Consider the following 16,813-nt stretch of genomic DNA (forward strand, 5'->3'; position numbering starts at 1 on the left):
TACTATATTTCATTTGGAACTCATGTGAAAATGTCAAAATCTTGACACAAATTCAGATACAACTTCACTGCCTGAAAAATAGTCAAACCATGTCTTAGTTTTTAAAAAAAATATTAAAACAATCTTTAACATTTTTTTCTTTCTTGGAAGTCCAAATTAATGATTGTAGCACAAGTGAAAATCATGCACCCTCACTGCTTCTATCCTCAATCTTCAGCTTCTTCTTTTCTTACTATGACCTTATTTTCTAATGCACTGCCATCAATATCATCAATACTTTATGGAAAAGGTACAACTTTTCCTCTCTGTTAGTAAAACTTACTAACATCAACCTAAAACGCAAAAAGGCTATTATACAGTCTGACAGTACTGAACAATAGTGCAACTAACTATACAGAAAAAAATATCCATTAAAGGACTTTGTCATTTATGCTGACAGAGATTTTGTGGTATTTGAGTTAATAAATTTACAAAATGTGCATTAAAAAATGACCAAAAACTTTAGAAAACACATTTGGATGTACAATGAAAAAAGAAAATTTTGAATTTATATCTAGGCCTATTTCCTAGTCTAAAATGAACTCAAAATGGAGCCTTGACAGCATGTGACATAACATGTTAATTTTATTGGCTGAAGTGTTATATGATAATACTAAAATGTAAAAATTCTTGGTTGAATGTTGTTATTATTGTATTTAAAATGCGATTTTATCTATGCCATTTATAAATGATGTTGTATATCTGTTTTTTTAAAGTGTTTTATTTCTGTTGGCAGATGCTGATTTTTTGCCTTTGGCCTTGCTGTAATGCACTTCAAAACGGTAAATAAATTTTACATACTCCTACATTCAAAAAATAAAACACCCAGTACCATATGTGTTTCCCTGCAGTGTGAAGTTAGACAGTTCATAAAAAGGTTTACAGATAAAATGTTGTGGTTTTAGACACAACCCCCTGGGATCCCCCTGTCTTCTATTTAGTGGTGCTTGCAAAGGCATTTTGCAACATTTGTGCTGCAGATAAGAATAATTCCTGGTATCATGTGGTTATTGTAAGGTGTTTTTTCACCTAATGGCAGAAAGCTCTAAAAACCTCATAGGTATGTGTTAAAAACCACTCTAGCTACCTTAGATCCCTCATACCGGAGCGTTCCCACACACCCACAGTATACATTGTGGGGGAGTTTTTCACCAGCAGCTCACAATTTTCAGTCACACTTTATTTTAGGTATCTTTATGTACTTATATTAAAAAAAATGTTAAGAATATAGGATACTTAGTGTGTTCATGTTGTATTGTAAAACACATTTGCTGCTATTTAGATGGGATATTGGTATGGTAGGGGCAAGTGTGGTGGTATAGTTTGGTTTAAGTGTGTGTGAGGGAATGGTCAAAAGAGTAATTATAGATGTAATTACATGATGCAGGTATCCAATTTTCTGACTCTGACATAAGCATGTTTAACAAGTTGCTGATTGTTTTCCACTTGAAAGCCATCTCTGCATTACATTATGGTTAAAAGATATCAGAGTACATTGTGGGTTATAAACTGAGCAATACAGAGTTAATTAAGAGTCTTATGGCCAACATTTAGAATAGTGTGGCTATCCAACAAATAATGTTTTTGAAATAACTTTTTACTTAAATTATATTAACTCTCAAAATATGTTTTGTTTTGTAGAAAAGTGCAAATTCTTTGTTGTAATGATGAAGACTGCAGAAAAGTACTCATGCTTCAGGATAATGGATGGAAAAAACTCAATTTGTAGTTCTCGTGAATCAACATCTTCATGTGAGATTCACTACAGAAATGACTACATGTGCTTGAAGTGGCCAGCAGACATTGAACTAAACTGTGTGAGCGATTCTCTTGAGACATTAAATGGTAATAAGTGTCCCAAAACTATTGAGCACTGGAAATGTTCAATTTTTGATTTCCATATCTGAATATCTGTTTCTCCAACACAGGAAATAAAACGTGTGCCCTTGAACAGAAATGTGAGTCAAAAAGCAGTCATTGTTCATTTAGTCATGGTATACTCTATCACGAAGCAGGTATTTTTTGGGGGATGGATTATTTAATTAAATGACTATTTTGTTTTGTTTTTTAGCTATCAGTTGTGATGGAGAGTACGAATCTCGTAAGTTTAAGTTTTCTATGTTATTTTTACAGGAAAACAATTTCATGACTGCACCCTAAAATCAAATGTTGTTTTTTCTTTTAGAATCCAAAGATTCAGTGTCAACCCTCTCCATGAGTAAGAGTGCAATACTGAACCATTACTACTTGTTTGCATTCGTCACAAAATAATTCCACACGATCATGTACCTAAATTGTTGTTCCTTTTGTTTATTTGCAGGCATTCCTTTAACTGCAGCATGTGCTGTTATGGCAATAATCCACTGGATGGCACTATTAGACTACTAATATTTTAGTAACAATGTTTATCTTTCCCCCAACAAATTCAATACCCCCATTAAAACAAATATTTTTGCTTTTTGTTATATTTTACTTGTAATTATTTGTAAAACTTCATGTATACTTTAAAGGGTTAGTTCACCCAAAAATGAAAATAATGTCATTTATTACTGACCCTCATGTCGTTTCACACCCTTAAGACCTTTGTTAATCTTCGGAACACAAATTAAGATATTTTTGTTCAAATACAATGGCTCTGTGAGGCCTGCATAGACAGCAATGTCACTTCCTCTTTCAAGATCCATTAATGTACTAAAAACATATTTAAATCAGTTCATGTGAGTACAGTGGTTCAATATTAATACTATAAAGTGACGAGAATATTTTTGGTGCGCCAAAAAAAACCTAAATAACGACTTATATAGTGATGGCCGAATTCAAAACACTGCTTTAGAAAGCTTCAGAGCGTTATGAATCTTTTGTATCGAATCATGATTCGGATCGCATGTCAGATTACTAAACTGCTGAAATCACGTGACTTTGGCGCTCCGAACCATAATGCTCCGAAGCTTCCTGAAGCAGTGTTTTGAAATCGGCCATCACTAAATAAGTCGTTATTTTGTTTTTTTGGCGCACCAAAAATATTCTCGTCGCTTTATAATATTAATATTGAACCACTGTACTCACATGAACTGATTTAAAATGTTTTTAGTACATTAAAGGTACAATCTGTGATATTTTTTTTCCGCTAGAGGTCGCTAGAAGCCTATTCAAAACAAAGGCATAGTTTGATGACGCCAAGTTTTAGAGCGGAAACTTGGGACATGTGGTCTCCATCTCAACGGACGGTGCAAAAGAATAGGATAGGAAATAGGAATAGGAAAATTTTACATATTGTACTTTTAATGGATCTAGAAAGAGGAAGTATCATTGCTGCCTATGGAGGCCTCACGGAGCCATCGGATTTCAACAAAAATATCTTAATTTGCATTCTGAAGATTAACAAAGGTCTTACGGGTGTGAAACGACATGAGGGTGAGTAATACATGACATTATTTTCATTTTTGGATGAACTAACCCTTTAAGAAAATAATAATGTACACAGATAAATATTTTTTTATGCACTATTCCATAAAAAATAAAAACCATCAGTTTTTATTTCATGATGCCTTTAACTTCCCCTTCCTTGGATGACTGTCACTCACATGAGATCAATAGCAAACCACAACAATCCAACGAATCCAATCAATTCCCAATGGACAAAATCAAGCCCCGACCTACATTTTTCTTGTTCTAAAAGTAGTTTCACTTGGATATACATTACAATAGGGAAGAAAAGATGATCTCAACTACAATTTCATGCGAGCTTTAAGCCAAATGGCTAGTCAGTAATGACACAAACACATGGGCAATTGAGTAAACAGCCTGCTTGTTCGATCAAACGCAAAAAGTGTTGCGTTTTCACCCGTGGTGTTATTGAGAATGAATATAAATTCAGTTACAAAGCAACAACTGCCGTACTAACTTTCAGGTTATAGTGAGTGTGACGGACAGCAACTCCTGGGGATTATAGTAGAGGTGTTGGGAGGAGGGCCTCAGGGGGCCAGTTCCACAACACTCATTTGAAACCTTTGGTCCCCCATGATCTGTTTTCCTAGAATGCCCTGTGGTCTAACCTCTCAGGATCAGAGTGTGTTTACTCTGAGTTAATGAATGAGCTAGTGTTGGGGCGAAAGTGGGTGAGTAAATGCTAATCACATCCCTTTCCCCCAAAATAAAGCCTCCATTTCGCCCCTTTCCTGTTTGCTTTTATTCCCCTTTAGTTAAATCATCAGTAATCACGCTTTTAAAACCTAGTCAGAGACTAACCGCAGGTCAGGAATGAAACGTTCAACTAGCACTGCCAGAAAAACACAAGAGGGGGGAGGATTAGTGTGTGAGGAGCGTAAAGCCAAAGTTGAGGTGTCAAATTTGATGTCAACTCTCACTTCTCCAACAATGCCAATTGAGTAAACACACACAAATGGTATGGGTGAGGAAATCAAGAGAGAGAGAGAGGAGGGGCCGTCCTTACTTGCTCTTCTAAGCGGGAATGAGAGGAGGTCCAGAGGGAGGAGGCAAACGGGGAGAGCAGGATTGAGAAAGAGAGTGAGGAAAAGAAGTGGCGCTCTGTTTGCGGAGCAGTCTGGGACCATGCTGTCAGGCAGCTCTCTGATCTGGATTGGGGCGCTGCTTCTGGGGCTGGAGGCTTTGCTGACTGGGGCATCTGACTTCCAGCACCATGGTTATGAGGAGTTGGTGAGGGCTCTTTTTGCTGTCCACAGCGAATGCCCCTACATCACTCGCATCTACAGCATCGGTCGCAGTGTGGAGGGACGGCACCTATATGTCCTGGAGTTCAGTGATAATCCTGGCATCCATGAAGAATGTGAGTCTTTTCTTTACTCTTGTACCAAGGCATTAAATTCCTCACCCATATAGCTCAAGCAAACTCTTGCACGTTTGACAAATGTTCCTACTGAGGCTGTAGGGCTGCCAGAGCTGATTGGTGAAGCAATAATTTGGGTTTGATTGCATAATTTGGGCTGTTTTCTGAGAAATGCACTTAACAGAATTGTCGAACTAAAGCTTTGGCTGGTTATTCATGAGTTTGTCTGGCCAGCCAATGTTGACCGTCAACTTGATTTATCTTGTTGCTCCTTAAACACTCACATACAGTAAATTGCATTTAAGAACGGACAGTAATGGGTTTAAGGAGGAGTATGTGCCTGGAGATGTGGTGTGTTATATGAAGCCATTGGAGAGAGGAGCAAACATCAGCCTTATTATTGATCTAAAACAAGAGCATTCCCACAGGAAAGAAAAATCTGAATCTTTAATAGCTCGATTGTTTCCCCTAGAAACTGACAGCAAATGGACACTTGTGCTTCTCAGATGATTCCATTGAGAACAAAACCTCATTAATCTTATGTATAGAGTTCCAGAAGAGATCAATCTCTTAAACTGAGCTCAGACTGGCCAAGATGCAAAAAGTTGGAATCAAAAGTCAGAAATCCCAACATTACTTATGAAAAAAGAAAACAAATTGTCTGGGCTGTGCTATCCATTTTAATTTTGTATGCCAACAGTTGTCTCCATTTATAAGGAATTTCAGGAGAAACATCTGATTCTTAAATAAAAGATAACTCAGAATTCCAATGTATCTTACGAAATATGAAAGAGCAGCTGCTGAGCAGTAAAATCTCCCTCTTTGTTTCAGTCTGTAGACCTTGTTCCTTTGTTCACTCAAATTCAAAACACTTCAGCTCTGCTACTGGAAGTAGTTAAGATCTGTAAACAAAAGAAGTTAATAAATAAGCTTACGAAAACAAATTAATCTTTGCCATTAGATGTTTTATACACTGCAAAAATAACTTTCTTACTTTGAATTTTTGTCTTGTCTTCCAGCACAAATATCTAAACGTTCTTAAATCAGGTTGCATTTACCTGAGAAGCAAAATGACAACACATCAAGTCTTCTTTTCTGAAAAATCTATCAAAAATATGCTTAAAACAACATAAAGTCACAGAAAACAACTTTAAGATATTAAGTCATTTTGCTTCTCATGTAAATGTATCTTGATTTAAGAATGTTTTGATATTTGTACTGCACAACAAGACAAAAATACTGAGTATGAAAACATTTTCCAGTGTAAAAATCTGCTTTTCTTTTCAATATGCATACAAAGGTAGAACCTCTGAGAGAATTGCAGGATGTATACATGTTCCACAAAGAGTACAAAAACAGGAACCGGTACAGCAGAGTGGGCAAAGTCGTCGTGACCTGACCCTTTAGATTCCAAACAATGTTTGCGTTTCATGCATTAATGTCCATTTAGTGACTCTTTGAGCAGTGGCACAGCACAGTTAATTTAATTATTTGGTGATTAATAGGAAGACTGTGCCTGATGAGTCTGCCTGCACACAGTGGCTAATTAGATTTGCGATCTCGCTGTCACTCACTTCCGCATCAAAAAAGAACAAACGGAAATCTGCTGGTACTTGTTAGAGGAGATAATTGTGAATAATGAGCTGACAACTGGCTGTGAGACAGGAATTTCGATGAGAGTGGCCTGCTGCGCTGTTAAACACTCAGAAAGCTTTTGTAGGAGGAAAATGATGAATTTTAATTCATTCATATTTGATACTAGCATTTACGGTGTCAGCATACTCAACCGCATATAATTTGTTTTAAAGGGATAGTTCACCTAAAAGAAAAATTGTCATCATTTATTCACCCTCATGTTGTTCCATCATTTTTTTTTGTGCATAAATATGGTATGTTCTTCAGGAGACTTGGAATGTAATGCTTAAGTTGTGTGAACTTTTATGGTTCTTTTATAGAGCCCATTCGCTTTCATCGTATTAAAATGTACATTTCTCCTGTTGTGTTCCATGAAAGAAAGTCATGGATCAACATGAGGGTGAGTAAATGATCACAAAATCTCTTTAAATATGTAGTAGGCAATTCTTGCAGTACCTTTAGAGCTTAGCATTGCATATTGGACCTTAATTCATGCAGTTGCTTTTTCTGAATTGCTACATATGCATGCACAGAGCTTGCATGCTATTCACGGATGTGACCCTGTGACCTCATGTCTTACTGACTGGCGGTCACCTGACCTGTGTTTTTCAGTGGAGCCAGAGTTCAAGTACGTTGGGAACATGCACGGGAACGAGGTGCTCGGCAGGGAGCTGCTCATCTACTTAGCCCAGTTCCTGTGTGAGGAATACAGGGCAGGAAACGAGCGAATCACGCGCCTCATCCACGACACACGGATCCACATCCTTCCTTCGATGAACCCGGATGGATATGAGGTGGCTGCCAGGCAGGTATACAGCCCTTAGCTAATCTACAATGTAAAACAAGTATACTAAAATGCATAAATGCGTGACCAACTGCTCGTGGTGTGAATGTGAGCATGCATATGTATACACTTATTTATTCAGTGTGTCAGCTGTGGTGTGGGAGTGTTGTAAGTCTCTGGAGGCCTCCAGTTTGTTATGGAGGAATCAGCCGTATCCCAGAGTGCATTGCTGGCTTTCTTTTGAGACTAATTACACCAGAATAACTCACAAAAAAATAACAAAACACACACATAATTTTTTCTGGAACAAAGCATCCATACACCTACAACGTTCACACATCTAGAATGCAAAATTACAGTAATACAGACTCTTTCTTGATCTTTGAGACTAATTATATGTCCTGCAGTAAATGGTGGCTGAATGTGGCCACACACACCCAGTTATCATGCGTCTCAGTCGACCAGACAAAAACTAGCAAAGGAAACTATACCTTAGCATCAGACAGGATCTATTTAACATGCTCTAACTTGGTTACACAACACACACAAGCACAATATACTACTTGAGGTAAATAAATTTAACACCTGACATAGTGAGAATGTAAGGTGATATCCTTCCCAAAACGTTAGTTAAAGAATAAAAAATGATGTGCTTTTTATCTGACTTAAAGGGTCCGGAATTCAACGGCTACTTAGTGGGACGTGGAAATGCAAAGGAGGTAGACCTGAACCGCAACTTCCCAGACCTGAATGCTCTGATGTACTACTATGAGAAGCACAACGGCCAAAACCACCATCTGCCACTGCCAGATAACTGGGAATTACAGGTGATCATCTATCAGTGTCACATACACTACTATAGGAGAGGAGACAGTGTCTGTTTAAAATTAGATGAGTGGGAGAGACCAGTCAAGCAGTTAGTTATATAGCTTGTGTAGCGGTTTGGAAATTTTGAAATTGAGATAGATAATATAAGATACAACATACAATATGTTTATATATTAAATGTCGTATGCTAACCATTTATGTGCACTACTGTTTAAAAGGGTCAGTACGATTTTTTTTAAAAGATGCTCTAAGTGATTTTTTTTAGGCCAGAAAGAAGCCAAAACATTTTTTGTCACATACAGCAAGCATTTCCTCACTATCCGCTAGCTGCCTGTCCCCTGAACACACTGTAAAAAAAAAAAACGGTCTCTGTAGTCGCCACAAGCTCCGAAAACGGCAATAAAAATACACTGGTGCAGCCTGGACCACGAATCATAATAAACATGCTCCAGCCAATAACCGACAAGAATGATTTTAAATGCGCATTCATGACTGTTTCAGGAAGCACGGAGGGGAGGGGGAGGAGGAGGAAGAGGGAGGGTCTAGCTAGCCTCTGTTTTGTTTGACAACACTTCAAACGTCAACAGGAAGTTGCTCCACCCAGGATCACTTAGAACACCTTTAAAGAAATTAATACTTTTATTCAGCAAGGATGTTTTAAATTGATGAAGATTTTTATTTCACACAAATGTTGTTCTTTTGAACTTTCCATTTATCAAAGTATCCTAAAAAAAAAATGTATCACGGTTTCCACAAAAATATTAAGCATCACAATTGTTTTCAACATTGATAATAATAAGAAATGTTGCTTGAGCACCAAATCAGCATATTAGAATGATTTCTGAAGGATCATGTGACACTGAAATCTGGAATAATGGCAGTTTTGCCATCACAGGAATAAATTATATTTTAAAATATATTAAGTTAGAAAACAGTTATTTTAAATTTCAATAATATTTCACAGTATTACTGTTTTTATTGTATCTTTGATCAAATAAATGCATGCTTGGTAAGCATTAAAGGTGCCCTAGAACTTTTTTTTTACAAGATGTAATATAAGTCTAAGGTGTCCCCTGAATGTGTCTGTGAAGTTTCAGCTCAAAATACCCCATAGATTTTTTTAATTCATTTTATAACTGCCTATTTTGGGGCATCATTAGAAATGAGCTGATTCAGGGTGTGTGGCCCTTTAATTCTTGTGCTCCACGCCCCAAGAGCTCGCGCTTGCCTTAAACAACATAAAAAAAAGTTCAAACAGCTAATATAACCCTCAAAATGGATCTTTACAGAGTGTTCATCATGCAGCATGTCTAATCGCGTAAGTATAGTATTTATTTGGATGTTTACATTTGATTCTGAATGAGTTTGAGGCTGTGCTCCGTGGCTAACGGCTAATGCTACACTGTTGGAGAGATTTATAAAGAATGAAGTTGTGTTTATGCATTATACAGACTGCAAGTGTTTAAAAATGAAAATAGCGACCGCTCTTGTTTCCGTGAATACAGTAATAAACTATGGTAACTTTAACCACATTTAACAGTATATTAGCAACATGACAACGAAACATTTAGAAAGACAGTTTACAAATATCACTAAAAATGTCATGTTATCATGAATCATGTCAGTTATTATTGCTCCATCTGCCATTTTTTGCTATTGTCCTTGCTTGCTTACCTAGTCTGATGATTCAGCTGTGCACATCCAGACGTTAATACTGGCTGCCCTTGTGTAATGCCTCAATCATGGGCTGGCATATGCAAATATTGGGGGCGTACATATTAATGATCCGTAATCCGTAATGTTACGTAACAGTCGGTGTTATGTTGAGATTCGCCTGTTCTTTGGAGGTCTTTTAAACAAATGAGATTTATATAAGAAGGAGGAAACAATGGAGTTTGAGGCTCACTGTATGTCTTTTCCCCCATGTACTGAACTCTTATTTAATTATGCCGAGGTAAATTAAATTTTTGAATCTAGGGCACCTTTAAAGACATTAAAAAATATTATACAATCTTTTGAACGGTAGTGTGTGTATATTTTGACATTAATTCATTTAGACACTTTTACCTAAAGCGACTCAGGGTTCTTATTCAGAACCGGTTTCATTTTTAAAAAAATACCAGAACTGAATGAATTTATGAGATGATACTTTTCAGTAAATCAAAAACATATAGTGCAACCAGTTCGAAATCACGTGACTCTTATGAGCCAGTAGGCCAACTTTTTAGTGAATCAAAAACACGCAGCACGACCAGTTTAGTCTGATTTGTTCAGACTTTTTAAAGAATTGTTTTAAATTTATTTATTATTGAAATCATCTCATCATTTGTCAGTGGAATTACATTTTTCTCCCCAAAGTTTTATTTATTCCTTAAAAGTACTAAAAGAATCATTAATGGAGTCATTAAGGAGCTTGAATAGTTAATAATTACCATCATTATGTGCGTTCCCTGGGAATCAAACCTATGATTGGACTGATTTTGGAGGAAAATCTGTGGAATAAAACACTGTAGAAAAAAACCTCAAATTATCCAAATATTTAATAATTGTGCAAACATGACATGTGGTGAATGACTTTGTGAATGACTTGGAATGAATCCCAGATTCAGATATCTGTGGATCTGTTCTGCTGGCCTGCCCTTGACATGTGCATTGGTAACATTATGTTCTACCAGTTCAGCTACGAAATCTGTATATGTTGTGTATAGGTTTTCATGGGGTGACTTTTTAAATGTACTAACAATCTTTTATACATAGACATCACATATATATATCCGTGTTCCAATCTCAAGTAAAATACAAGATTGTGCCAGTTTTCTGCATTGCAAAGAAAAACCTTTTTGTTTTTACAGTTGGACAGCACACTTAAGCTCTCCATTAGTCTGTCAGTAACCCACCCAGCTCTCGTTCTGCCGGTCTGCTCTCTATCAACTGCCAACAGGCCCACCTTTAACAAAATCGAGAGCCTTGGCCTGTGTAAATGGACTTTTTTAGCTTATACTGCTGTTAGTCTTCATCATGAGCTCTGGATATTTTTGTTAGCCTTTAGAAAGTCAGTCTCATCTGTGAGGATCCATGCTATCCATCATGATTTGAGAATGTTACAAAGAACATCTTGTGCTTCAATGGAAGTAGTTCACATGCTTAATGTCACAAACTGACCTATAAATAGTACAGAATATTACCTGTTTCTTTTTGATTTTATGTAATAAAATGAAAGAATTCCCAGATTTTTGGAAGACTTTTGGACCCTGCTAGAATAATTCAAACCATTCAAACAGCTCTTTCCAGGAACAACTATGTATTTTCCTCAGTCTAAAATGAGAACTCCAGCTTTGGAGAAGCAGCCAGACGTCCCTCAGGATAACAACAGAAGAACTGCAGTCGGAGGAGCATGACACGTTCCAATCATTTCTCTGCGAGTCAAGAGCTGTCACTCTCACATCAAACCTCGCTCGTGACCTTCTGACCCTAGTGTGGGTTTCGCACTACACAGACAGAGCAGGGTGAAAAACATCTGTGTGAGTTCACAGCATGAAACCTGACTCTTCAATGACAGCTGGGGCCAAAAGGGACACTTGGCTGTTTATATATACAGATCCATGCATAATAAATACACAGTCTCCTCAAAACAGAGTACGGACGGGATCAATAGCTCAGCAGCCATCTCTAAGGAGCCCGGCCAGACTCATTTTACTTAATGCAACAGGGTCAGGTGGAGGTTTATTATCCCTTCACCTCTAGTAACACATGTCAGATCTCTCAGATAGCAGAGCTGAAGGAATATTCCAAACAGGCTGCAAGAACGCTGCTAGAGTGTCATGGCACAAAAACCTAAAACAAAGGCTGAAATATTGCACATGCCATTCGTGTTTTCACGTCGGAATGTTTTTTCCTGCATTTTTGGTTCTTCCAGGTTGAGCCGGAGACTTTAGCAGTGATAAAATGGATGCAGAATTATAACTTCATTCTGTCGGCGAACCTCCACGGTGGAGCTGTAGTCGCCAATTACCCCTTCGATAAGTCTCGCGAGCCCCGGATAAGAGGCAAAACAACATACTCGGCCACCCCTGATGATAAAATGTTCCGAAAGGTATGTTGTTGTTTTTTTAAATTGTCATTTGTGTAATTTTCTACTTTTAATGTAGTTTAATGTTCACACACAAATGTAAGTAAGCCATTTGTAAGTTTATTTCCCCCAAACACTGATTCCATGGCACTATCAAACCATTACAGAGTCAACCAATGGTCTGAGTTTGGGGGCGGGATTATCTGTTAGTTTGACTAACGGCAGATGGGTGGTGTTTGAGAAGCCTGTTTGAAATGTCATTATTTTTGCAATTCCATTTGGTGAGGCTCCCCTGCTGAAAAGAAAAAAAAAAAAAAAAAACTTAAATCAACCTAACCTAGTCTTAGCTGGTTTAAACTGGTCTTATCTGTGGCCAGTTGCATAAACTTCTTAGACAATTAACCCTTTTTTTTTTTTTTTTACTTTTTAGAAAAGTAAAAAAAAAGTAGATAAAAAAGTAGATACTATTAATTGAGCCTTGACTAACTGCTGTCGGTCGTTGTTGGTCAGACCGGTTCTTAAGACACAGTCTTAACATTGTGGCTATGTTTATGCAACTAGCCCCTGGTTTAAGATGGTCTCCTAAGAGCCCAAAACCCTGGGAGATCAACCTAGACCGGCAAACCAGTTTAGGCTGGATTAAGTGTTATTTTGTTCAGCAGAGTAGTTGCACAGAAATCACAAACTTCAACTGTGTGTGTGTGTGTGTGTGTGTGTGTGTAGTTGGCAAAGACGTACTCTTATGCCCACAGCTGGATGCATAAGGGCTGGAATTGCGGCGATTACTTTGATGAAGGAATCACAAACGGAGCCAGCTGGTACTCTCTTTCTAAGGGTGGGTTATATTTTACATACCACGGTTCTTATTCAATTACTTCAACAAAGCTTGTGGTTTTGTCTCATCTAAATGTCTTGTAATTTAGCTGAAATTTGGGAATTACGAGCACTTTTATCTTTAAGAGAACGTAATTGTGTTCTAGTTAAAAGATTTTCACTAGTGCCAGCACCAGTGTAATTTCACCAGTGAAATTAAATATTTCTTTAAGAGGCAATATTCAAATTAATTTTCAATAAGTTGTTTTTGTTGTTGTCGTTTATAAGGTCATATTTTGGAATCCCCTAAAACGGTCTTCTTTCAGTTTTTTCCATGCACATGTGGAAGTATTTCTTATATGTGTGCTTTTTTTCTTGCAAATATGATTTAGGAGCTCCATACATTCTTTTCTAAAAAAAATATGACATATAAAAAATGGTTGATTAGTGAAAGTGAATATTTTGAATATGTGGGGCATCTTTTCCATATCTTTTCCAATCCTGCTTAATTTCTGACCCTGAACAGTTTCTGCCCCTGGCCAACACTGTGCTGTACATAATACATTTTAATGTGCGATTAAGAATTATTTCTCAATATTTCTGAAGGGATGCAGGACTTCAACTACCTCCACACAAACTGCTTTGAGATCACTCTGGAGCTCAGCTGTGATAAGTTTCCTCCAGCGACGGCTCTCGCCAGTGAGTGGCTGGCCAACAGAGAGGCTCTGGTGTCCTACATGGAGCAGGTGAGGAACTTCCCTTCTTACATTTGACTGTTTTACTGCTTTAGTTTCAGCTCAGTCTGGCTGTAATGTAACAAGTAGAAGTTCAAACTTCAACTCTGCAGTCAGAATATGTAGAACTGGAATTGGAGAGCATCGTATTTAAAATCAAATGGGTAAAAAGGGGGCTAGTATTCTGGTGGACACAGGTAAGAAAGACAAATTGGTTCACCGTGGCACCAGCAGGTAATGAACCTGTCCCCAGATACTTATAATGTGAAATTGATATCAACCTTCAGGGGTCTCGTTGTGAGTTCAAGTAACACTACACTGCTCGCTAGCACATTTAAAGTAATGGAAGGAATCGGTTTACCACTTTGAGTGCTGTGCCTGACCGTAACGAAAGCTTAACCCTTCTGCTGTGCTGAATATCCTTTACCTAATTTGGTGTTCCCAGTCAAAAATGACCGGCCTTTTAAATTGCTTGTAATTCTCTCATTATGCAATTTTTTTTCACCAAATATTGGATTCAATCTTTTTATCATCTTGTTTTCTTTCAATAAGCACAGGTTTTGAATTTCTTTTTGATCTCAGGCTTTACTGATCTGAGCATATGCACTTTCATACACATGAAAAAATTTCACTCAAGCTTATTCACCTCAAAAAAACTGAGGTGCATAAGCTCAGATCAATGAGACCTATGATCAATCAGTTCCAAAAAGAAATACAAAACCTGTGCTAACTGAAAGAAAACAAGCTGATAAATAGATTGAATCCAATATTTGTCAACAGCATAGCATAACAAGAAATTTATAAGGAATTATTTGTAGGCCAGACATTTGTGACTGGGGACGCCACAAGTACAAACCTCCCTACCCACCAAAAAGTCCAAAAAATTTGCACATTTCGTGAAAACGTTTAAGATGTTATACCCTGACTGTGTAAGCAAAGTCAGCAAGTTTTAGTCCAATGCAAAAACGTTAACTAGGATTTTCGGGGGAGAAGAAAATCCTCTTTCTGGGTTGAAATGACATGAAAACAACATGAGGGTTGACATATCATGATTCTCTCTTGTCCTCCAGGTTCACCATGGGATAAAAGGCATGGTTTATGATGAGAACAACAACAAAATTAGCAATGCTGTGATCTCGGTGGCAGGCGTAAACCACGATATCACCAGCGGTGAGTGTTGTTCTACATTAAAAGCTGAATTTGTAGTATGTACATGCTTGAATACTTAATTTCATAAGTCTGATGCTGTCTCAGGGACGAATGGAGACTACTTCCGTCTGCTCTTGCCGGGCACCTACACAGTGACGGCTTCTGCACTAGGTTACCAAACATTTACCAGCATGGTGACAGTGGGGCCGGCTGAAGCTGTACAGGTGATAAACAACGTCACAAATACACAAATTCATTATTTTTTAATGATATTTTTTTTTCACAATAAAAAACTAACAGTTTTTATTTGTTGTTCTTTCCAGTTGCATTTCTATTTGAAAGTTCAACCAAAAGGGACAAACTTGAACATAAAAGGTTATCCCAACAAGAAGGGCCCATCGACGGCTAAGATTCCTCCCACCAACCTTGGCCCAAGATAAAGAGCAAGGACTCTTCTCTTAACACAGACAAAACAAGTCTTTACTTTTTAAACTGAAGAACAATAAAGGGAAACATGGACTGTCACTGTGACAAATCTCACCTTCCTATGTCATACAGGTTCTTTGTTGTTTGTATAGATGCATAAAAGTGTGTGAAATCCATATTTTGCTCTCACATTCTTGTGGAGCTTAAATATATATGAATGTTATATAAAGGCTTTGATTAAAAGAACAGGAAGAAGTAGGTATTGTAAACAAATATTTCTCTTTTTATGAGAAATTAGTCATAGATTAATGAAGACATTTAGATGGAATGTTACTGGAAATTATGTCTGAATATGATAAGAAGTCAGTCGGTATAAGATTAATTATCACCTATGTGGAAAATAATTATAAAATAAACATTTGATCATTTAAAATATACTAAGATTGTTTTTTATCTATTTTTGGGCAATTATTGTTGTATTTAGGAAAAACATGTTTAATATACCATCTTGGTGCATGTGTGAATATTTGTAAAAATGTATTGACATTTTTTATAAAGGTACTATATACATACTTCAACTATTTTATCACATGGATATACATTTTCTTCTAATGATCTTTACATGTAAATATGTGCTGTTTGACAAAACCAGGCGTATTTTAGTTCACCATTTACAGTGTTGGGGAAAGTTACTTTTAAAAGTAATGCATTATAATATTGTGTTGCGTACTGCATATTTTTCTTATTAGTATAGCTGATTTGGATCATTGAAAGTCAGCAGCAAAGACGTTGATTAATAAAGTGAGAGTAAATACATAAAGTATTTGTGTAATTTAATATATTTAATTATTACAGGTTTGCATATAATTTTGATTGTATTTCACTGTTCTTATTAATTTTGCGGAATACCGCAATTTTTGATGAGTAAATGCATGTTCACATTTTGTCTAGAACTACAATAACCATCATATTATTGTACCACAGCACGCACAACCACAGCACACACAACACGTACTTTCTCAACATGGAGACAGGAGAGCTGTCACTCAGTAAAGGTGAAAACAAAGTAAGATATTTTGTTGTAAATTGAAAAAGTAATGTTACTTTACTAATTACTTGAAAAAAGTAATCTGATTACGTAACTCAAGTTACTTGTAATGCGTTACCCCCAACACTGGCCATTTGTCTGCAAACTATGAATGCAAAGATTTACTGAAATGTTCTGTGGACATCCTAAACTCTAATTTAAAATGATTATCACATAGAGAGGTTCAAAAAATCACATAAAAGACTTCAGAGCTTTTCTGCAACTATGTAAATTGCTCCATGGCTGAGCAATTATCCTATGAATGATACATTTAAGTATGGACGGATGGACAGATAGATAGGTAGATAGGTGAGAATTTCTTCATTATATACACCACAATTCAAAGACCCCTTAAAAAAAAATGTCTTAATTTTTGCTTTTAGTTGCCCAGATATGTTGGAATTCCTTATTTTTTTCCTGGAGCAATCCTGGCTGCATTGTT

General features: G+C 36.9%; 1 protein-coding gene across 1 annotated transcript; it reads left to right on the forward strand.

Annotated features, from left to right (window-relative positions):
• The first annotated feature begins 4,431 nt into the window (after window positions 1–4,431).
• Window positions 4,432–16,086, forward strand: cpn1 (carboxypeptidase N, polypeptide 1). Its single transcript, XM_067369953.1, has 9 exons — window positions 4,432–4,846; window positions 7,094–7,290; window positions 7,937–8,092; window positions 12,010–12,186; window positions 12,886–12,997; window positions 13,582–13,721; window positions 14,780–14,879; window positions 14,964–15,082; window positions 15,182–16,086. Exons 1-9 carry the CDS (start codon window positions 4,447–4,449, stop codon window positions 15,296–15,298), a joined length of 1,518 nt encoding a protein of 505 aa, XP_067226054.1. The 5' UTR covers window positions 4,432–4,446; the 3' UTR covers window positions 15,299–16,086.
• Window positions 16,087–16,813: the final 727 nt, after the last annotated feature.

This window comes from Chanodichthys erythropterus, chromosome 19 (genome assembly GCF_024489055.1).
Source record: "Chanodichthys erythropterus isolate Z2021 chromosome 19, ASM2448905v1, whole genome shotgun sequence".
Taxonomy (NCBI): domain Eukaryota; kingdom Metazoa; phylum Chordata; class Actinopteri; order Cypriniformes; family Xenocyprididae; genus Chanodichthys; species Chanodichthys erythropterus.